The 23,613-nt window shown below is 36.6% G+C and overlaps 1 protein-coding gene across 2 annotated transcripts in view; it reads right to left on the minus strand.

The window, feature by feature from the left end:
• PDZRN4 (PDZ domain containing ring finger 4) overlaps positions 1–23,613 on the minus strand; it is a 374,557-nt gene that overhangs the window by 14,987 nt on the left and 335,957 nt on the right. For both annotated transcript variants that reach the window (XM_032645762.1, XM_032645763.1), the window contains 2 exons: positions 4,670–4,768; positions 1,764–1,826 (listed from right to left, as the gene is read on the minus strand). In XM_032645762.1, coding sequence (XP_032501653.1) covers positions 1,764–1,826; positions 4,670–4,768 — 162 coding nt within the window. The remainder of the gene's footprint in view (positions 1–1,763; positions 1,827–4,669; positions 4,769–23,613) is intronic.

Consider the following 23,613-nt stretch of genomic DNA (forward strand, 5'->3'; position numbering starts at 1 on the left):
ATCAAAGGAAGGTTACATTCTTTTCAGTATATTTAATTGGAGATGTTAACAAAGTAAACAACACATTTAAAATGATTTCTAAATCAAAAACTCAATGAAATATTTTTGAAGCTTTCATTATCTGGATGACACACGAAGATGGTACCCCTTTTTATTAACGAGGATGTATAAGTAAAGCTTTACTGCAGATTTTATTCTTCCATCTATCCTATCACTCTCTCTACTGAATACCCGTGTTTCATTCACTCGTTTACTCACACGAGTGTGAGAAAAACATTGAAAGTATGGTAGCAAGTCTTGGTTTCTTGATTCACTTTTCCTGCCCCTGAGTTATCCAGTGATAGACACATCCCATTTTGTTTAACTACAGGTCATCACTTAGGGAGCTCATTAAAGTAGGAATTATGTATTCTTCAAGTTTTCTGAAGACTAGTGGGACCATAACCTCTAATTCATACTTTTATTCTTTCCTCATTGGAGCCTTAGTAAAGGGTCCTTGATGAAAAAGGAGTTCTGTGGCCTCTTGCTAGAGAAGGGAAGGGGTATGGAGAAGTGGTGTGATTCAGTGAGTACCCCCCCCCCTAAAGAAAGGAAGGAAGACCAGCAGAAGTCTGGGCAGAATAGCCCTCGTGTGGCACAACTTTCTCATGACAACGTCGCATTGTACTGTAATCATCTGTGTAAACAGCTGTCTTCCTAAATACACAGGGAATGCCCGAAAGACTGCCATGGCATCTTGTCTATTTTTAAAGCCCTGCTTCCAGGTAGAGTGTTGAATCCAAATGTATTAAATTGAAAGAAACATTCGTTAGGGGTTCATATCTAGGAAGGAGAAATGGGAACAACAGATCTGTCATAACAATTAAAACGTTTGCAGAATGTTTTAACAGTTTGTAACGTCTTCAGTTTGTCATTTGAGTCCTCCTTCCTGTCTTGCAGTTGTTATCTGCAGTGAAACTCAACCCCCAAGGACCTCTGTTTTTATTTTGGGTTAAACTGGACATAAGAGCTGGGGTGCTGTGTGTCTTCCTCCAGCCACCCTTTATGAGAAAGGACTCAGAAGGGATAGCGCAGGTCAAGGGAGATTTAGGACAGAAACTTTGGCTTTTGCAGTTTTTCCTGGTTGGGCTGGGAACTCTTTCCAGTCTACACACCTCCTCTAAAGTGCTTACCATCTCTATTTTTAAACTGAAATTCAGTCAGCCTCTATGTTTTCACATTCTGTCCTCCACATGTCCCCAGCAACTCATTTATAAATAATTAAGACTTTTTCAGACCTCTAAACTTTCATAGTAATGGAACACTTATTGTGGAAAAGATAGCAATAACTGCTGCTGATGCTAGTAACAACAGCAGTTAACGCTTATTACTCACCATGCACTGTGCGCTAAGCACACCACATGCTTAATCATATCTAACCTTTGCAGCAATATAGTTTACTATTACCATTCTTTAAGATGAGGAAACAGGCTTACAATGAGAGGTTAAGTAAAGTGCCCAAGTAAGTGATGGAGCTGGAAGCTGAAGCTGAGGTATCTGAGTCCAGAGATTATGTCTTACTCACTAATTATTAGCTAATATTCCTTATTAAATGGCACTATCCTTATTTTTTAAAAGGTTTAAATGATCGCTTTTAGTTTTGTAGATGTTACTATCCAGAAACAAACACAAATTATTTTCTCTAACATTTTTCAAGGAACAAAATAAAATTAAAACTATTGGACAGATAGTAGGAAATTAAAGGAAATAACCACCCCACATACTTGCAAAATACGATCCCCTTCTCGAATCCGGCCATCTTTGGCAGCAATGCTGTTTGGATCTACCTGTAAGGGAGAGGACACACAGCTTCAACTGGATATGCAATATCCTCCCAGGAACTTAAAAGTGTGGTTTTAAAAAATATTTTTAAAAATGTATTTCAAGTTTTTCTATTGATTTATAGAGTGCATGCCAAATTTTTCTTCTGTCAACTGATTCTAAAAATGTAAATGAACTATTTTAGAATTAATTACAATAAAATTAAAGAGTACTAGAGCATGTTAAAAAAAAAAAAGAATATTCACAGGAATAAAAATAGCCACCTCCCAACAAGGCAAAATTCACAATGTTTGGCATCCAGTCAAGGATTACTAGACATACAAAGAAGCAGGAAATATGACCCTTGATGAGGATTGAATCAATAAAACAAAACTAAACTAGAACTTACACAGCTGTCAGATTAGCAGTCAATGACATTAAAAGAGTTATTATAGGAGATATGGGGATATATGTATAGGTATAGCTGATTCACTTTGTTATAAAGCAGAAACGAACATACCATTGTAAAGCAATTATACTCCAATAAAGATGTTTAAAAAAAAAAAAAGAGTACTAGAGCACATCTTGATTTGTGGACCACTTTTCTCTCCCTGCCTCTCTTTGTTTCTTCCTTCCTTTTATCCTTTCCCCCCTTTTAATTTAATTTTATTTATTTTTTTTATATCTGTTCACTCATTTCTGTATCCCAACTGTCAGACATGGTCTTCAGCTGACATGATCCTCAGCTGATGTTAATACTAGGACCCAGGAAATTTACTTTCTGCTAGGGTGATTTTTAAATCCTGTCTTAGCTGTCTGAGAAAACCTGATAGCTATACCCTAAGTCCAAACTTATTAAAGGGATTTCTGTGTTATGAGCACATTAATTTATAAAGAGATTTATAATCTATGTAGCTCAAGAAATGAAAAAAATCCTATCCATGTAGATTATTACTAGACACTACTTTACATATAGGGTGAAGTATATTAACTGTCACTTATTTTAGAATAAATAGATATTTAAAGCTCTATTAAGAGTTTATCAACATTTTAATGGGCCAAACTTGAGTGATGACTTACTGTTCACTGGGGGTAATTCCATCTATCACATTTCACATGAAGGCTTCAAACAATTTATTGGAGCTTATTCCAGCAAAGCCTTTTTTTTTTTTTCCTTTTTAAAGCAAAGTATTTCAAGTGTAGGGTAAGGTTGATCCATCTTATCCAGATGTTAGATATTACTTTTTAATTAGGTGGTACCAGCCAATAAATGAGTTTTAAGTGATCAATCAAGAACAAAAGACACTATAATTACACGTAAGATGTATAGGGAAACATTTTTTCCAAGTAATTTTGTTCTGTTCCTGTGGCTTTTTTATTATCCCTGAAAAGTAAAGTTCCAAAGCTGACATGTTTAAATAGTAAACAGAGACTTACTTGAAGGAAATAAGGGATGATTAATCAATTGTATCCTATTTACAAGACATTCACAACTAAAACTTTGTTTTCAGAACAGTAATCAAACTAATATTAAAATTCTGCATTTGTACCTCCATACATACTACAAAAGATAATGCTGCAGGTGTTTCCTTATACTTCCTCACCATAAGCAGAGGGGTTATCATAGTTGTTTATTTAAAAGAAGTATATAAGTGAAGTATTCTCTGGAGATTTTTCCATAGTGAGAGCCAGTCAGTAGATTCTTTGGTAAACTGATACATTTATAGAGCTGAGTAGTTTTCTAAGTTCATTAATTATATTATCTCTGCCAGAGTCTAAACACCTCTATAAAAGTAATGTGATAAGCATTGTCGTACTAAGTTTCTAGGTGAGGAAGCCGAAGCTCAGTAAGTTACATAATGTTTTCAAAGTCATGGCCAAGAAACTTTGGAACAGCACAGAACAGCAATTAGCATATAGTTTGGGTTCATACACATATATATATACATACATGGTTTCACACACATATATGTATGTATACATACATATATGCAGGAGTTAGATAACATATCTATATATACTTGTATATGCATATGTGTCTGCATGTATATGTGTAATTATAAATATGTTTGTATGTGTATTTGTATATATATCTCACACACACATAATACCTTACTACTTCTCATAAAATGATTCTTTTGGGAGTTTCAAAAAATCACCTATAATAATAAATTTTGCTTCACATTTTTTCAAAATTATTAACACTGAGGGTATTTCACATTTACGTACCTCACTTTTTTAAATTGAAGTATAGTTGATTTACAATGTTGTGTTAGCTTCTGGTGTACAACAAAGTGATTCAGTTATACATGTATGTACATATTCTTTTCCATTGTGGCTTATTACAGGATATTGAATACAGTTCCCTGGGTAAGTACCTCACTTCTTGAAAGTGATTATGGGGCTGAATAAAACAAACCAATGGATGAACTTCTTGGATATGATATTTAACTTTATCAATTCTGTCAGCAGAGTAAAATATCTGATTATTGTGGATATTAGATTTAAAAGTCAATGCTATTGTTAACAGGACAGTTAAAAGACACAGCGGGAACAGAAGGACAAACGTTTGCTGATCAGAAACTTTGCTCAGCTTCCTGTGTACTTAAGGGACTTTACTCAGGTTTAGACAATGTTACAATTTTTGCACTTCTCCTTACTGGGATTCTGTGGTGAAAGCATCCACATTAAATAGGCTGATAATAATTCCACTACTTGGGCAACTTAATTTACTTTCCTAATTGAAAGTGACAACTACTGGCACATTGCCAATTCTTCCCATTCCAGCCTCCCAAGGATTTTCTCATCGTGAGTCATTTCACTGCTCGATGTCTGCCTCCCCTAACCTCTCCTCCATGGCATTTCTCACCTCGCTGACATAAATGCCGGTGTCTTCTTCATCATCCGTTCGGTAACAGACTGTCAGGCCCAGCTTTTCTTGACTGTTAACACGACACAACTCGACCTCCTGAGAGAAAAACACACACAGAACGACATTTATCTCAGAGAGAAATCAAATCCCGCAGCAGGATGGAGAACTCACTGATATTCTCTAGGTCATCCTGGGAAGTCTTCATAATTATTGCCCAACACCTGAAATTAACCCATGTTACCAGAATCCTCACAATTTACTCTCAACATGTAAAAAAGTGTTTTAACTTTTCATTGTAAAGTTGGAGATGTGCAGTTTTTTTGTATTAAATCATAAAACTTTACAAAACCACAAATGAAGTTTAAATAAAATATGTATAAATCAAAAATGTGAAATCAAGAAAATATTTGAGAATGTTAAAGTAGGTAGCAAAATGTTTATGAAACTACTGAGAGTACTGTGTTTTTATTTGTATTTTAATAAAACAAAATTAAGTTCAAATAAAAAAAGACTAAACTGTATATCAATTCTTCTTTTGAGTTCTATAAAACATTATAATAAGCAAGAGTTCTGTGTAGCTCAGGCCAAGGTTTTCTGTTATCTTGTAGCAGCTCTCACCCTTGGAAAGAAATGGGTTCATCCAGGCTGTAGGGAGAGACATCAACAGTCATATGGGCAGAGGCAATGATTCAAAAATGTAGCAGTAAATGAACAAGAGAACACATTTACTGCAACACATGGCTAAGGGGCTTGAAATGTCAGTCCTTAGGTAATGTATATTGAATCTATTTCTTGATTTATATTCAGTAAAATGATAGTAAATTTCAGTGTATTTCATTTTTATATAATAAAATAGACTTGTACTACTCTCAGAAGCAGATGACTTTTAGAATAAATTGCATAATTCCAAGCACTGAAACACAAATTGGTGCTCTCATCATGGAGAACGTGTTCCTATTGGATGGAGCTCATAAGGTCCTTTAGTAAAGAATCAGATGAGGAAGAGCAGAATAAATTTAAATTGGAAATGAAATCTAGACCATCTTTCTAAAACTCAGGCTTTGTGGGAGTTATTTGTCTGTCTTGCTTAACGCTCTCTCTAATGCCTGGAACAGGGGACTGTTCAGTGTGGGGACTCAGTTGATGCTGGTTGAAGGGTGATGGCTTTTATTTCAAAATATATCCTAGTGTTTATAACTTTTTGTAAAACAATAATTAAATAATATTTCCTCTTTAACTGGAGGTAGATTTCGTGTGTGTGTGTGTGCCCACACACGCACGTGTGTATGAATGAAGGGAATAAAGTTTGTTAATAAAGTATCCGTTTAACTGTATATGATCTGAAATACTTACCAGGACTAAAAGAGAAACTCACTTAATTTCAAACTAGAGGATATTTTCCCGTACACTATGCTACATTTGAAGAAGTATCTTCCCTTTTAACTTTGTGTTTCAGTGAAGGTCTTGTCATTGGAAAATAACCATTTATTTTGGCGACGTACTATAAACCAAAGGTAAATCCTTAACAAGGATAGACTGTCATAAGCTCCAGTGACCAATAATTTCACAGCTAATAGCAAATAAAAGAAAATTTAAATCTTCTATCCTGAGACATGTACTGCAAATTGGTGAAGTACATGAAACCATGAAGAATGCTGACTTTCCACCTGGTAGACAAAGATACTCTAAATTACACTACAGAGCTTAAAAAGGGCATAGTGTATGTTGAACAAGAAGAAAAAAAGTCTTTTCACCTAGAGGAAGAATAGCAAACAGTGACATGTTTTGGCACCAGAAGCAAAAAGTATACACCAATCAAGGGCATTTTCAAAATTGGCAACAATTAATGCCTCTAGAGGGAAAGAATACTTGACTAAAACTGTAGCATTAGGAAGGAATTATAGCAACAAAAGAGCTTCGATTACAGCAAAAGAGCTTCGATTACAGCAATGAAGTATACAGTTAAGGGGTAAAGAAGCTTGTGATTCCTAAGAGGCCTACAAGGAAACCTAAACATCCCATACAAAATTGAAAGTGAGACCTTTAAATTAAAGCAAATGAGCTGTATTCGGAGCTGAAATCCATTGACTTTCGATGTCCTTCCAATAGCACCGGAGAAAACACCCCATCCTGTGGGAAGTTGTTTCCAGAGGGAAGCATTCCTTTCGTGAGTGTTTTCTCTACACTCTCCATGCTGTACTATGGTTTTGTGTTTGTTTAGAAGATGCATATCTAAATATTTTGTGGTAAAACGGAACCAATCTATTAAAATAAAAAGGGTAGAACCACCCATACAACACCAATATCACCAAGAATCACGGGGAAACAGAAATCTGAGATCTTGAGGTCAAAATAACTCTTCAATCTTGTCATCTTATTGAACCTAAGCAAAACTGTGAAGCCGGTCTCAAAGTTACCCACAGCATCTTTGTTTTCAACATCACCCCCTCCCCCTTTTAAGATATTGGGCATCCTCCTACTATTTCTTTTGCTTCCTGGAGTTCCTAAGGCTGCCTACCTAGGAAGCCATTGGGATTTCAGGCTTGCCATCCTAATTATCTCCTAGAAAAACCTGGTATTTGGTGTAGTCTTCCATTCTCTCACAAGTAGCTCTTGAGATATAAAGATAATTGATAAATAAATGTTTCTTAAAGGGATCATCATTAGTAATTATTTAAAATGTGGCCCCATCCAGGGTTTGGTTCACACCAATAAAGATTGAAAATACAATTTTTATTACAAGCCTTAATTCAAAGGACTGAACTTATGGAAGTAAGATCCAGGCTCCAGAGGAGGCCCAAGTGAGATTTCTCGGATCCCACAAACCACCGAGCACCAGCCCCAAGTGCGGACTTGCAATTCTTTCTTTGGTTGGGAATGTTTCAGATACTACAGATTTCATATTGGTACACAAAAGCATACATTTTAGAATCAAAGTTTTTTTAATTCTATGACAAAATAACTTATAAGCAGCTACCTGTTGACAATTTTGTTTGTATGAGGTAAAGGAGGCTTTGTAAAGGCTACTTATCTGAAAAGAATCCTCTAGCCCAGGTTTAACTTAGTATTCCCTTCACACAAGTGCACACAAGCCTCTGACTTCTGAAGAAATAACCTTCTGGTAATAGAGAATGTTTTCCCTAACAACTCTCATACCTTTCCCTCTGTCACGAGGAAGCTGTTTGATGAAAAACATAAAAGTGAAATGCTACCTCTGTACATTTTCTCTGTGGAGACAATTCTTGGGTATCTACAAATCAAAGGCAAGCCCGCATGGATGGCACTGCTAACCATCCATAAGTCATTTGTGACTGCAGTGGAAGAATCACTTCATATACCCAATGAAACCACATTCATTTTGGCTTAATGTGCTTTAAGATGCTATGTTCTGGGAATATGTACAGTCCCTTAGAAAGATCAAATCACAGTATCTAATTCTGTGAGGAACTGATTATTGAGATTGAGGGTAGAGTAGGAGATTAAAGTTAGTAAAGTTTGCTGTGAAATATCCTTCAAATTATAGAAAGAATGGGATTTTACATAAACTGGTTGCACTACAGTGCTGTGAATATTTTATATATTTTTTATGATTGGGTCTAAGGTGGAACAAGGAAACTAAAAAGAAAAAAAGACACACTTTTGCTTTTTAGATGGAATTCTCTTGCTGGAAGAAGAACTGAGTCTTGAAGCTGCCTGCAATGGTTTTTTAAGCAAATTGTTTCCACGCTCTAAAGAGCTCTTAAGGCCCATGGCATGAGTGAGAAAATTCAGAGGCAATCAGTCTACGCAAATCAGAATGAAAACCAGGGCTAAACAAGATGGTCACTGATATCAACTGACAATCCCGAGAGAGGGGTCTATTGTGTCCATATCTTTCTTTTAATTTTATTTGTTTTTTGGTTTTTATTCATCAGACAACATAGCCATTACTACACAATCTTAGTATTAATCATATATCATTGTCTTAAATTTTGTAATGTTGATTAGTAACTAATGAAATACCATGCTTAGTTGTTCCAACAAAACCTTTATTAAAAATGAATTAAGTAGGAAATATGAAAACTTTAACCTTCACAGCTAAGAGAAGCCTAGATACTCTACTGTGAAAATATTGCTTCAATTCACTCTCTTCTGGATAGTGGAAATCAGGTATAAAACTCAGTAAAAAATAAACGACAAAACTGTAATACCCAAATTGCTATGACTACAACATTTCAGACTCGGACACCCCAACTCCAAACATTCAAAACAAGTTGCTGCAACTAGTAAATAAATTACATTTTATAGAGACATTAGGGTAAAAGCGAAAGCACGTGGCCCTGTCTTTACACTAACACCCCTAACCTCACCTCCTCACTCAACCACTTTCCCTTTTCAATGATATTGTTGTGAAATACAGGCAGTGTTTAATCCTATCCTATTCTTAGCGACTTTCTCTTTCTGAATCCTTTGAGAAATAAAACTGCCACATTTTTCTAGATCCAGGTTGTCTGCTTCTCACTGTGGACTCTGAATTGCCTTAGGAAGTCTTAAATTACCCATTTGAGGTTTGTGGGAATGTCATCAATTTTACAGCCTAACAAAGAAAAAGATGTTAATTTTGTTTATACTTTTAACTGGGGAAGGGAATGGATTCACGAGGCCAGTAATTAAGAGTCCATGTCAGGAATAGAAATGGGAAACTTAAAATCAAGGTGAGTGTGACAAGTGGTTTGTATTTTGTATCGTTACTTCTGCTGTGTCAACTAGAGAATCAGGCCAGCAGCATGGGTACCTGCCCTTTAATGGGCTTTCACTCAGTCCTGCTCTGTCTATACCAAAGAGAAAAGGCAGGGCAGGAAACCAGAAAAACGTGCTGTTTGCATCAGACATGTTTTTTTCTTCCTTCCTATTTTGATATTGTATCTTTTGAGAAAGCTGCACTTGTTTTTAAGTATTAGGATCATGTGGTTTATCTTTGTAAGAATACAGAAATTCCGGGTTTTTCACAGTTGACTCGAGATTTGAACAAAACATAAAATGATCATTTAGTAGCTTATGAATGGCACTGCTAAACATCCACAGTCATCTGTGTCCAGATTTTGTGCTTTATATGTTAGTTGTGGGCGGGTCTACATCAATATAATTCAACATATCATAGCAATGTACAGAAAAGACTACTCACAAAATGTCATTTCCATAGTTGCTTTACTTCTAAAACATCTGCTTTAAGCAGTCCATGCTCTGATCAGCTTCCATTCCCACTCCACCATTTGTGCTCTCTCACTGGACCCTGAACCTGTTGACCCTTCCACTTTTCACTATCAATAATTCCCTCACACCCTCCCCTCTCTCCTTGCCCAGCTTGGAGCTGCAGTTAGTCACGATACTCATAAAAATCCACATCCTTGCTGTTCTCTGCCTTCAACGTATCACCCAGCAAAGGTCAATCACTGCTAAGCCCAACTATTCACTTCCTTGTGTTCCCACCTAAGCAGCTGTATATGGTCCTGGAGGAAAAGGCATAGCCATGCTAACTACGTGGACTGCTTTCACTGTAAACTCATTCCCACAAACCTCAGATGGGCCATCAACACTGCCTGACAATTGCACATGCTTCCCTCGTCAAGCTGCTCCACTTTCCTCAATTTTCCGACACAACCTGCCCACTCTCAGTTGATGACCTCCCCTCAGAACTCATTGGATGCTAAGACATTCTTATTACCTCAACTTTCCGCTCTCCCAGATGAGTATTTCACACCCTTTTTCTCTGCAACTCTGCTAGGGTGCCTTCTCTCTCTTCACTTGTAGCCAATCATTCTATTCCACACTTGGAGAAAAAAGAAGCCATGAAATGGAAACCACTGTATCTTCCCTCCACTCAGCATATTAATCTAAGTTTATCTGTATCCACCCTGTCGGCAATAATTCTGTTACAGTGGAAGAAAGATCACCAATTCTATCAAAGGCCAATGCTTCCACTTGGTAAACCATTCCTTTTTTTTCTTTTCAATTTTTTTTCCTCCTGGAATTATTCCTTCTCTTTCTCCTGCATTATCAGTTTCTCTTTCCCTATGAGATAATTCCCATTGCCAGACACACACACACACAAAGGAAAAATATCATCCATATGGGATGGGGAGGGAGGAAACCCCACAAAGATGATGGTCAGCTCTAGGTTGAGGGCTACTGGAAGAATCAAATAAAAATGCCTTGGAAGACATAATGGAATTGACTTGGTGCTTACCAAGGCCAAATTTCTGAGCAGAGAACACTGACCGTGCAAAGGCACAGATATAGGGAACAACGTATCATGTTAGAGGAGCCTTAAGTAGTTAATGTGTGTGAAGCTAAGGGTTGAAGATTGGATTGGGTGAGTGAACATGATGAAGAATAAAACTGGAGAAGTGGCAAGATCATAGAAGAACGACTGCACTATACTGAATAATTGGGACTCTGTAAAAAAGTAAAGAAGACTCACCGAAAGGGAAATAACATAGTCTGATTTGCAGTTTGGCAAATGGCTTCAGCAGTAGCATGGTGGGTGAGTTGGAGGGGTTAAGAGATGGAGAGACAAGTTGGGAATGTTACCAGTTCATGCAAGAGAAGGTAGGAGCTTGAATGTAAACCGTGTCATATAAGTCCTTAAACAACGTTACTATTATTTCTATTTTATTGATGAAGAAAATGAGGCGTAGAGATAAGTAACTTGCCCAGAGTCACACAGCAAGTCAGAAGCAGAGCTGCAATTCAAGGCCTAACTAAAGGACTCATCCTGAATTCTCAACAGCTCCTTGCTCTGGTTCCAGTTACAGCTCTTTCTCATTTTTCAGTTTTCAGCTTTAATATCCTGGATAGTATCCCTCTCCATCACTCTTTCTGAAGCAGGGTCTCCAAAATTTTCTACAGAAATTTCACCAATGCTTAGTAACTTCTTGACAACTATGATTATTTATTCTTTTTTATTAGCAAATTTGTATTTTATTAAGTTGCTTATTTTTATTGTTGGTTTCCTTTACTATTCTTTAAGTGGATATTTTCTGTTATGTTTATTATATCCCACAAGCCTTAGATATGAAAGAAGGAAACTCAGCTCTTGAGGACAGTGCCATGCCATCTTCTTTACATTCCTAATACCAGCAGAATCTGGGGATTTATGAGAAGCCCCCCAGGCATCTGCTGGATGAGTTAACTACTATAGTGAAGTTGGATTTAGGCTATAATTGCTTTGGCTATGTTTGTACCTCAGTATAATCATATTAGATTAAGTAGAATAGATTCAGAAAGCTGTTCAAACAATAAATGTGACTGACTCTCTTATAATTTCTGCCAACAAGATAATTAATCACAGTGAACTAGAAAAATCAAGCAAAATTAACTATAAAATACTCATTCTAAGAATTCTTCTAGCACGTTTAGTTTTTATTCACTTTATTCACCTGACACTTTCTTAGCACCTGCTATGTGCCAAGGCCCTCATTTAGCACTGGAAACTTTTAGGTACCAACCGTTGTGATAAATGTTTTGGGAATACTGTCACATTTAGTTTTATAAAAATATGACAGACTAATATAGTGTATCACAGTTATTTGCGGTCTAACCAGCGTTCATTCTCTCTCTTTTTGAAAGCATGACCCTAAATTTCTTGCGCAGAATCACACCTTCTTCTTTCCTTGTCTATATGTCTGTTCAACACTGATTTCAGCTTTAGGGGCAGTCATGTGACCTAGATATCAGCCAATGAGTGTATTTTATTTCCTTAGCTGTAGTGATCATTTCAAGGATGGATATTTGATATGGTTCAAGCCCATAAATATCAGGCCTGAGAGTTTTGTTGAAACTATTGGGAAAAGAACACTTGCCTTCCCTGTTGTACTTGAACCTGCAAGACTATAGGAGCAGCTCAAATCTTCATCTTCTCACAATATATAGAGCCTGGGGGTAAATGCAACAAAGAGGAGATAAAAGCCAAAAGATGGAGACAGACTAAAATTTAGTGGCATCGTTTGAGCCCCTGCATCAAGTTATACCTGAAATAGTAAACTTCTGGAATTTTCAATTCAGAGAGTCAATACATCTTCCTTTTCTCCATAAGTATTTGTTTTGTGTCTTCTGTTTTTTGGATCAGAGTCCCAAATTTTGGTAGATAGTATAAATTTCATTTTATAGATAAAACAATTCAGGACCAGCATTAAGTAATTTACCTAAAGTTACTTAGCAACTATTTGTCTGAGTCAGAAATTGAATATAGGTTTGTTATTTTTTTCCTTTTACTCCAAAGCTTGTTTTTTCACTCTATACACTCTTCTAGTCCAGCGATGATTTAAGAGCTCATTATTAGACTGAGGCTTAAACACTTAAAGAACTCAGAAAAGTGCAATGGGCTACATGGTAGAAAATAGATGAGTCAAGGGATGAACCAAAAGAGGGAAAGCTCCAGAGAGAAGCTACTTTCACGCAGTGGGTGAGAAGTTCATTGCAGCTATAGCAAAGGGTTGCTGAGGGGAGTATTAAGAGATGATGCTAGAGAGGTGAGTTAGGACCAAAGTCTAAAAGATCTCATAACCAAAGTCCTGGCAGAAAAGGGAGAGGGAGATCAATATGCAAAATTTGGGGCATTCCAGCTTCTATAAACTACAAAGAGTTATGAAACTAGGACTTCTGAGAGAAAGCAAGGACTTGATTTTCTGGTATTCAACTGAGGCAGAAGCATAAATTTCTTCTATTTTATTTTTAATATTGATTAAATTTTAAGAAAATTAATATAATCATAAGTTACTTCATAGGATTACTTGGAAGGAAAGTTTAGACACAATTTAACTTGTCCTCCAACTTTTATCAATAGAAATGACTTTCCCACATTTACCTGGTAATTTAGTGGCAGAGCTAAGATAGAAGCCAAGTCTCCTGACTTTCATTCAATCGCTCTTTTTTACTGTTATCTCGTTGGTTCTTATATTATTCTTTACGTAATTCTCACCTGGGATGGTCAGTTGGGGTGTGCAGGGAGGAGAGTGTGATAGGAATGGGAAAATCACTGCAGGAAATGAGAGAAGCTGATGAAAGTGGGTTACCTAGGTGAAATGTGTGGAAGCAGGAACAAGGTTGGCAAGTGATGTTAGCTGTAAGGCAAACTGAATCAGGGTGATGACACAGGACTCAAGGAGAAAAGGGCTTGAGTTGACATCTTATTTTAACTATTCTTTCAACCCTTTGTGTCTATAGCAGACTTAAAAAGAAGAAATAACACACTAAACTTCTATATAAAAGTATTGTCCATTCTCTGAGAGGCTCAAACACCTACTGTCATTCTCATAGTACTGCATTTCACCTGGTCCTGCTGTCTTTATTGTATCTCTACTCCTGCCATTTGTAAGCTCTCTTCTCTTTGAATTACGGAAACTAGCTTTTTCAAAAGAAAATGTTAACAGCATTTCTTTGATATTGGTCATGTGCCTTCTGAAGAGTAAATAGTCGAAAATGACAGGGTGACCCTTTGTGCCATGGTAATCCTTAATTCAGTGATTGTAATTCTTGGTTCCATTCACCGTCATGCTTTTGAGCTTGGCCATGTTTTCCATAAAGGAGATCAGCTAAAGAGATGCCATTTATTATTTGGGGTGCTGTTTTAAAGTAAAAAAAAAAATCATTTTGAAGAGCAGACATTTACTTGAGAAAGAAAAATATCTTTTACTTAAATATAAGACAACCTATAGCTACTCTGGGTGGCAGAGTGAGCATAGTAGAGAAATAAAAGTAAAATCTACACATTCGCAAAATGATCCTGAGGAGCACCTACAAGGGGATTGAGTAAACTAGAACTGAAATAGGTTATAAATATTAACACTGGGTGACAGAGTTATCACTGCTTTATCTAAGAGAAAACAATGCCATTTGGAAGCTAACATTTTGGAATATTGGAAGCCCTGTTAAATATTTGGCACAGAATTTGATATACTGCCTATCCCTTGACAGGTAGGATATATAGATAAGAACAAAGTGGCAAAGAAGGCAGAATGAAGAGCTACAGGGCTGTGGTCTAAGATAAACCCAAGAAGGAATATATTTATGTTTGGTGGCTAGGACTAAAAGACTGCTCCAAAGGGCCCAGAGTTTAGTAGAGATGGTAGATTTACTGTGAACCAAAGTTAAAGAAAGGAAAGAATCTGGGGCATGATAGCAAAAACTACTTTTTTGAACTTGAATGGAGATAGTAATCTAAATTTATCAGATAATATTCCATTTATCATGCTCCATGTTGGGTCAATACGTTGATATGCAATGGAAATTTTTTTGCTAAAAATAGTGCAAACCCACTGTGTTCTTCATAGGTACGGAAATTAGGTGTAAAACTTACACAGAAACTACAAAGATTTTACATTGTAAAACATTACGTAGAATAAATTTGTGTTCCTGGAAGTGGATCAGAGGAAGAAGTCTTTTATGTTATGATATTTTTTTTGTGTGTGTTATTATATTTTTACCTAATATTTAAGACCTTGGTTGAAAATATGATCAAATAATGAATTAATTATTTTTCTAACTACAAAAATCCAAAATATCATCTGTCTTACCATGATCATTCAAAAATACGGTATTTTATTCAAGCTTATCATGGTCAGTAAGTAACTTGTTCCACAAGATTCATTATGAAAAGATGTTTGGTGTCCCACAACTCCAGATTAGTACCACAGTGTATAATAATAATAATAAATTTCTTTGTAAATACATAGTGATTAATTGTAGGTAACAGGCTGATCCTGAATTTATTCATTATTTCATATTTGGTTGGTTCTATGTTTTGCTACTGGCCATTATCCAAAGTGTTCAAAGAACTCATCTGAAAGCACAGATTCTAGATTTTTCCTTTTCTATCCCTTCTTTATGGAGCCAGCTCTCCTAGTTATTTTTTAAGGCCAGTCTGTTACGATACATGAAATGCACTGCATCTTTATTGTACTGGCAATAAAATTCTAATAACATGCATTAAAACCAATTAGTAGACCTGAATATCTCCTGATCTAATGAATGAGAAAAGGAGGGCCTACATTTATCTATTTCAGATATTATACATTGAATTCTAGACTGGGAGACGCCCGTGTCTCTGTTGACACAACAGAAATTTGTCAATCCTTTTCAGAACTTCTCTTTATTTGAAAAGCATTTAGGAACTTTTCCAGCATTATGTTATTAAGGAAACATAAAAGGAAGATTAACAAAGCAGAAGAAGAGGGGGAATAAATAAATCTGTTGACAAAATGAACTTTATTTCCATCAACTGGTTATTGGAGCAGGAAATACAGGCTTTTCTAATGAGGCACTGGGCTATGATGGCGAGTTTTCTTCCAAGCCATTTTAGAGTCGGGGCCAGGGAGCTTTTCCTGTGGTCATCATAACAGGAAAAGGTACAAGACTTTTAAACCTGTCAAGATCACATAAAAGTTATAATAATTATTCCCAAATTAATTTTTCCCTGTTCTTTTTCTTGTTTGGTAAAGTAGCAGTTTCATATAATCAAATGTGTTCACATTATTGCCATAGATATTTCTGATCTAACCAAGGAAAACAAATCCTAAAAACATTTCTCTTACAAAAGACAACAAAAGGTTAAAAGTGTGGAAGTTAAAGCTTTGCATTTTATTCAACATTTTTACATTTTCTCCAAAAGCTCAAGATAGTTGGTGAGTTATTTATTTTTCTTAAATCAAGAAGCAATGCGAATAAAGCAACGGACAAAGGATTAATTTCCAAAATATACAAGCAGCTCATGCAGTTCAATATCAAAAAAACAAACAACCCAATCAAAAATGGGCAGAAGACCTAAATAGACATTTCTCCAAAGAAGATATACAGATTGCCAACAAACACATGAAAGGATGCTCAACATCACTAATCATTAGAGAAATGCAAATCAAAACCACAATGAGGTATCACCTCACACCAGTCAGAATGGACATCATCAAAAAATCTACAAACAATAAATGCTGGAGAGGGTGTGGAGCAAAGGAAATCCTTTTGCACTGTTGGTGGGAATGTAAATTGATACAGCCACTATGGAGAACAGTATGGAGGTTCCTTAAAAAACTAAAAATAGGGGGCTTCCCTGGTGGCACAGTGGTTGAGAATCTGCCTGCCAATGCAGGGGACACGGGTTCGAGCCCTGGTCTGGGAAGATCCCACATGTCGTGGAGCAACTAGGCCCATGAGCCACAATTACTGAGCCTGCGCATCTGGAGCCTGTTCTCTGCAACAAGAGAGGCAGCGATAGTGAGAGGCCTGTGCACTGCAATGAAGAGTGGCCCCCGCTTGCCGCAACTAGAGAAAGCCCTCGCACAGAAACTAAGACCCAACACAGCCATAAATAAATTTAAAAAAATTTAAAAAAACAACCTAAAAATAGAACTACCATATGACCCAGCAATCCCACTGCTGGGCATCTACCCTGAGAGAACCATAATTCAAAAAGAGTCATGTACTACAATGTTCATTGCAGCTCTATTTACAATAGCCAGGACATGGAAGCAACCTAAGTGTCCATCGACGGATGAATGGATAAAGAAGATGTGACATATATACACAATGGAATATTACTAATCCATAAAAAGAAACGAAATTGAACTATTTCTTGTGAGGTGGATGGGCCTAGAGTCTGTTATACAGAGTGAACTAAGTCAGAAAGAGAAAAACAAATACCGTATGCTAACACATATATATATGGAATCCAAAAAAAAAAAAAAGGTTCTAATGAACCTAGGGGCAGGACAGGAATAAAGACGCAGACATAGAGCATGGACTTGAGGACACGGGGAGGGGGAAATGTAAGCTGGGACAAAGTGAGAGAGTGGTATGAACATATATACACTACCAAATGTAAAATTGATAGCTAGTGGGAAGCAGCTGCATAGCACAGGGAGATCAGCTCGGTGCTTTGTGTCCATCTAGAGGGGTGGGATAGGGAGTGTGGGAGGGAGATGCAAGAGGGAGGGGATATGGTGATATATGTGTAGGTATAGCTGATTCACTTTGTTATACAGCAGAAACTAACACAACATTGTAAAGCAATTATACTGCAATAAAGATGTTAAAAAAATGGAATAAATATAATATTTCACTTTCACATTTTTAACTAAAAACAACTGTAGTTTCTTCAAAAAAGAAGCAATGTTTGCATTTGAAATACAACCATTCTTAGAAGGGAGAAAGTTCATTGGGAGAGGTATGTGCATTTTAAACATTGGAGCAGCTTTCACAAAATGTACATAACATTATTTCCAGGTATAATTTCATGTATACCTATTTTCTAAGTTTGGTCATAGCTCCTTGTCTGTACCTATATGATTCATAATTAACAATGACCTGTAATGTTTATCACATATTATCGTGTGATCTATTTTTTAAAAATGGAAAATAAGTAATGGTATGGATTTTTCAGAACTTGTAAAGTTTCATAAGAATGCACATATTCTCACATATATGTATCAATTTTTATTCTAGATGGTATAATTTCCCCAGTGACTAGTATATAGGTGTGTAATTGTATGTTTGTATAACCATGATGCCATTTTGTGGCATTTAAAGTAGTAGTAATTTATTATATTGGATAGACAATTAAATAAATAATGATCAGATTAAATTATTTATTTATTTTACATATTTATTTATTTAAATTATTTTATGGTTATTTGCCCGACTGCTTTATGAACTGCTTTTTCCTTGGGCCTTTGAAGCGTAGACATGTTTCTCTATTTGTTGTTAATGAGATCAGTCTGAATATTTTGACCACTTGAAAATTTCCAACATTGCATTATGTATTCTACAGTTTGATTTGGTAACTACATACAAAAACATGGATCATCAAAATTAACCTGAGGGCTTCCCTGGTGGCGCAGTGGTTGAGAGTCCGCCTGTCGATGCAGGGGACACGGGTTCGTGCCCCGGTCCGGGAGGATCCCACATGCCGTGGAGCGGCTGGGCCCGTGAGCCATGGCCGCTGAGCCTGTGCGTCCGGAGCCTGTGCTCCGCAACGGGAGAGGCCACAACAGTGAGAGGCCCGCGTACCGAAAAAAAAAAAAAAAAAAAAAAAAAAAAATTAACCTGAAGTATATCAGCATCTGTTCACTACCGCATAATTTATAATAGCAAAGTATCATAAATGTCCTCAACGTCCACAATATGGGACTTCTTAAATAAATAAGGGAATATCTGAACGATCAAATATTAAGACTCTGGAGAACTTTCATAACACGGGAAATGATCATTATAAATACTAAAGCAGGACACAAATTTATATAACATAACCATCTCCCTTTTGTGTGTTTTCTTAGTTTTATATTCAAATAAAAATTCCTGGAAGAAAATATGAGTAGTTAGCTCTAGTTGCTGTTATTATGATCATGATTCCTTTCTTTTTAATATATCCTTGTATTTCCAAGCATATTTTCTGTGAGTATATACTTACCTAGAATCAGAAAAATAAGCATTATTTTAAAAAAACAAATATTAATCATTGAAAACAAATGGGTGCTCTGTACATCATGGTAGCTGGCAGATCTCTATTCCTTCCTTTCTACACAATCATCTTATTTACTAGAATATACTAATTAAAAAGCAAGGAAAAAAAAGTAATTTGATCAATTCAGTGAAGTGAGAAGAAACTAAACATAAACATCAAAGAAACACTGTGTGAGGGTTAGAAGCTCAATGGCAGTACTATGGGCATTATCTTCATCTAAAGGAGACACAGACACTAAACCTTGGTTGTTTTTTGTTTTTTGTTTTGCGGTACGTGGGCCTCTCACTGTTGTGGCCTCTCCTGCTGTGGAGCACAGGATCTTCCCAGACCGGGGCACGAACCCGTGTCCCCTGCATCAGCAGGCAGACTCTCAACCACTGCGCCACCAGGGAAGCCCCTTGGTTGTTTTTTAATGCCCCAAATTTAGCCAAGCTTTTCATTTATGGAGCTCTAGAGCCTGAAGTTCTTTGTGCTCGTAGTAGGGCCAAATCTACATGAACATGTCAGACTTATCGACCCTCCACAATTCTGATCTTCTTTCCCAACTTGCTTAATGACATTACCATTGTGTCAGTCAGCCCCATTTAGGTCTTCACTGTTATCTTTTATTCTCCAACTGTGGCCTTTTACAGATAATGAACATTGCCTATAAAATGATTCCCCTTTCTCCTTTTCTTCCTACTCCCTTTGCTGTTGCTCTGGTTCAGTCTTGTAATTTTTCTTCTCCACCTGTTCAATCCCCTTGAATCATCTGGAAGATTACTGCTTGATTAATCTTATTAATATGTTTTTAACACATTATTTCATGCTCAAAAGCATTAATGGTTCCCATTGATTATTGAATTAAGTCAAAATTTCTCAGACTGACTCTCCAGACTCTCTGTAATCTGATCCCAAACGACATCTGTACAACATCTCTTATTCTTCTGCTTAAAGATCTGATGACCTGGCCAAACTGGAGTAGAAATCATTTCCCAGATCTGTCAGACTTTCTTCCTCCTTACCAAAATGTATGACGCTTCATTTACTATCCCTATTAAAATTTTGCCTATATTTAACATCTAATAAATTATGAACTTCCAAAAGGTGGAGGAAATGTATTCAACTTTGTATCTCAGTGTTGATAGTAGGAACTTGCAAGTAGTAAATGCTTGTGCCTGTTTGCTAAATAAATGAATCCATTTCAAACCACACCTGTATCACAGTCTCTTTATCACCCAGAAGTACTCTTCATCCCCCTGGGTACACAGTGGTCTCTGCATCTCTAATTCAATACAAATCATACTTGGCCTTACGTGTCATTATGGAAGACAGGGACATTTCCAGTTTATAGGCATTAGGATTTCCTTGCATCTGGCCATGTCTAGAAGACTAGTATAGATGAACCGCTAGGAACTATTTGTAAGAAGGCTTATGAATCTCCCTGTGAAAAAGGATACAAAGACTCAAAGAATAGGACTCAGAAAGTAAGACTTCTGTGTTTGACAGTTATGTTGTGCTAGGTACTTTGAAGAGCCTTCCTGCTGAAAACAACTAATGAGGCTGACCTACTTCTTTTATTTATTTTTAAAGTATTACTAGGATGACAAAATAACAGTAAATACTCAGAGTACAAAACAAATGAGTGAAGGTGAGAATTTGGAAAAGAATAATCAGGAATCAGATTTTATCCTTGAGAGTATTTACTGATTTAAGTGAAGCTAGGCCTCAATGTCCACAGTTTCACAGAGCACAAAGAATAGGAGACAATGTCCAGAGCCTATTCAAGATAAAGAGTCTAACAGGAGACCACAGGAAGGAAGCTGGGAGGCCCAAGAGCTATTGACTTAGTGTTATGGTGAAAAAGAAATACAACACCTCTCTCCCAGGGCATTGCAAAGAGAACTGTCTATCGTGAATTTTGGTCTTGAATGAAAGGGAGAAAAGTCTCACCTGAGAATAAGCAATAACAAGCTGGCCCCTACGCAAACTTCATGGATGTTTGCACCTCCAGTTCAGACTACCTGGAGGGGTAACGATGGTATCTACAACAGTTCAAGCTGATAATTAAGTTTAAAGTAGTCCTGGGAGGGTGATATTCCCAGGAGCCCAGCAGAAACAAACTCATGCTTTCTGGCTGGAGAAACCCAGGCCTCAAAGTGTGCCAGGGACAAAGTTGGAATGAAAATGTGCTTAGAGTCAAATTTCACAAAGTACACAAAGAAACAGTGCACCATGAGTGAAATCCAGCAGGAGAAAAAAAAAATTAAATAGGAATCATAACTGGAAAGACATTGCGAACATATACAGAGAGATTTAACATAATGAAAGAAATAGGAGCAAGGATGGTAAATATGAGTAATGAGTATAAAAATAACCAATAAAAAAGAATAAGAACGGGGCTTCCCTGGTGGCACAGTGGTTGAGAGTCCGCCTGCCGATGCAGGGGACACAGGTTAGTGCCCCGGTCCGGGAAGATCCCACATGCCGCGGAGCGGCCGGGCCTGTGAGCCATGGTCGCTGAGCCTGCGCGTCCGGAGCCTGTGCTCCACAACGGGAGAGGCCACAACAGTGAGAGGCCCGCATACCACAAAACACAAAAACAAAAACAAACAAACAAAAAAAGAATAAGAACTTATAGAAATGAAAATTATAATAATTGGAGTTAAAATTTAAAGGATGTGTTTAAGAGCAGATTAGACAGACCTGAGGGATCGCTCAACTAGAAATTAGTGAACTAGAAGATAGATTTGACAAAATTATCTAGAATGCACACAAACAGACAAGGAAATGAAAAGTAGGAAACAGGAGTTAAGAAATATGGAGATAAAGGCTGAAAATACTTCAGAACTGATGAAAACCACTAATCCACTGAAATCAGGAATCAGTACCTTTATTGTGTACCATACCTGTATCTGTATTGTGTATCAGTAAAGATACAGTGGAATGGTACTTTTGTTGTGCTGAGATAAAACATCTGCTGACCTAGAGTTCTATACTTGGGAAAATGTTTTTTACGAGAGTAAAATAAAGATATTTTCAGATAAACAAAAAAACCAAACTATTTTGCCAGTAGCAGACTCTCACTAAAGAAAGCTAAAAGCTGTATGTTAAGTTCAGAAGGAAAACTCAGATGGAAGGTCTTAAGTGCAAATAGAAATGAAGAATAAAGAAAATCTAAAGAAATATGAAGTATATATAACAACTCACACTATATAATGGCTTAAGGGGTTAAAAGAAGGCCAGGAAAAATTAAAATGCTTATAAAGGTATCATATAAGTCAGGAAGGGTGTGGTTTGCTTAAGTGTTCTTGAGTCTCTATACAGTATTCCTGTTAAGGATGAGGGTAAAGATATTGTTAATTACAAAAAAAGAAAAAAAAAATCAATACACTAAGTTTTATAAGATAAGCACTAAAACAACAGAAATAGTTCATATTACCATATTGTAATCCAGCACAGGGGAAAAATTGGAATGAGAAAGACAATCAATTTACATTAAAGACAAGAAAGGATAGAAAAAGAAACAGAAAAGTGAAAACACAGCACAAGAAAATATAATTATGCCCAAATTTATAAATAATTATGAGTGTAAACAGACAAAATCATGTAGTTAAAAGACAAAAAAATGACAAAATATAAATGCAAACAGACCACCACTTCTGCTAGCACAAAAGAACAACATTCCAGCTCTCTAAAAAGTGTACAAGAAAGGCTCGCAACAAGACATTGTCAAAAAGGCAGGCAAAACATAACAATTCAGAAAAGGTGAAAGTGAAAGTTGGCAAAAGTTATGCCACAAAATACTAAGACTAAACTGGTGTAGCTATGTTATTAGTATAGTAGAATGTATTGTAGAACAAAGATAATCGCAAAAAATGTCACTACATTTTTTTAAAATGACCTAAAATTGTAGAAAACAAAAATGACAGAATTAGAGATATAATTTGACAGATCTATCACTGTAATGGCAATTGATAGGTAAATCAGCCAATGTAATTTTAAGGATAAAGAAGATTCGAACAGTATGATTAACAAGCTTGATCTAATGTATAGCTATAGAATATAATTCCCAATAAATGCAGAATATATATTATTTTCAGGCATGAATTGACCTTTTATGAAAAGGTTCACTTTAGCATAATAATAATAAACACATTAAATTCAATTTGTGCTAAGCAGTGTTTTAACCACATTAGAATACATTTTATTTTATTTATTTATTTATTTATTTTTGGCTGTGTTGGGTCCCCGTTCCTGCGCGAGGGCCCTCTCCAGTTGCGGCAAGCGGGGGCCACCCTTCACCATGGTGCGCGGGCCTCTCACCATCGTGGCCTCTCCCGTTGCGGAGCACAGGCTCCAGACGCGCAGGCTCAGCAATTGTGGCTCACAGACCCAGTTGCTCTGCGGCACGTGGGATCCTCCCAGACCAGGGCCCGAACCCGTGTCCCCCACATCGGCAGGCAGACTC

The sequence above is a fragment of the Phocoena sinus genome, chromosome 10 (genome assembly GCF_008692025.1).
Source record: "Phocoena sinus isolate mPhoSin1 chromosome 10, mPhoSin1.pri, whole genome shotgun sequence".
Lineage (NCBI taxonomy): Eukaryota > Metazoa > Chordata > Mammalia > Artiodactyla > Phocoenidae > Phocoena > Phocoena sinus.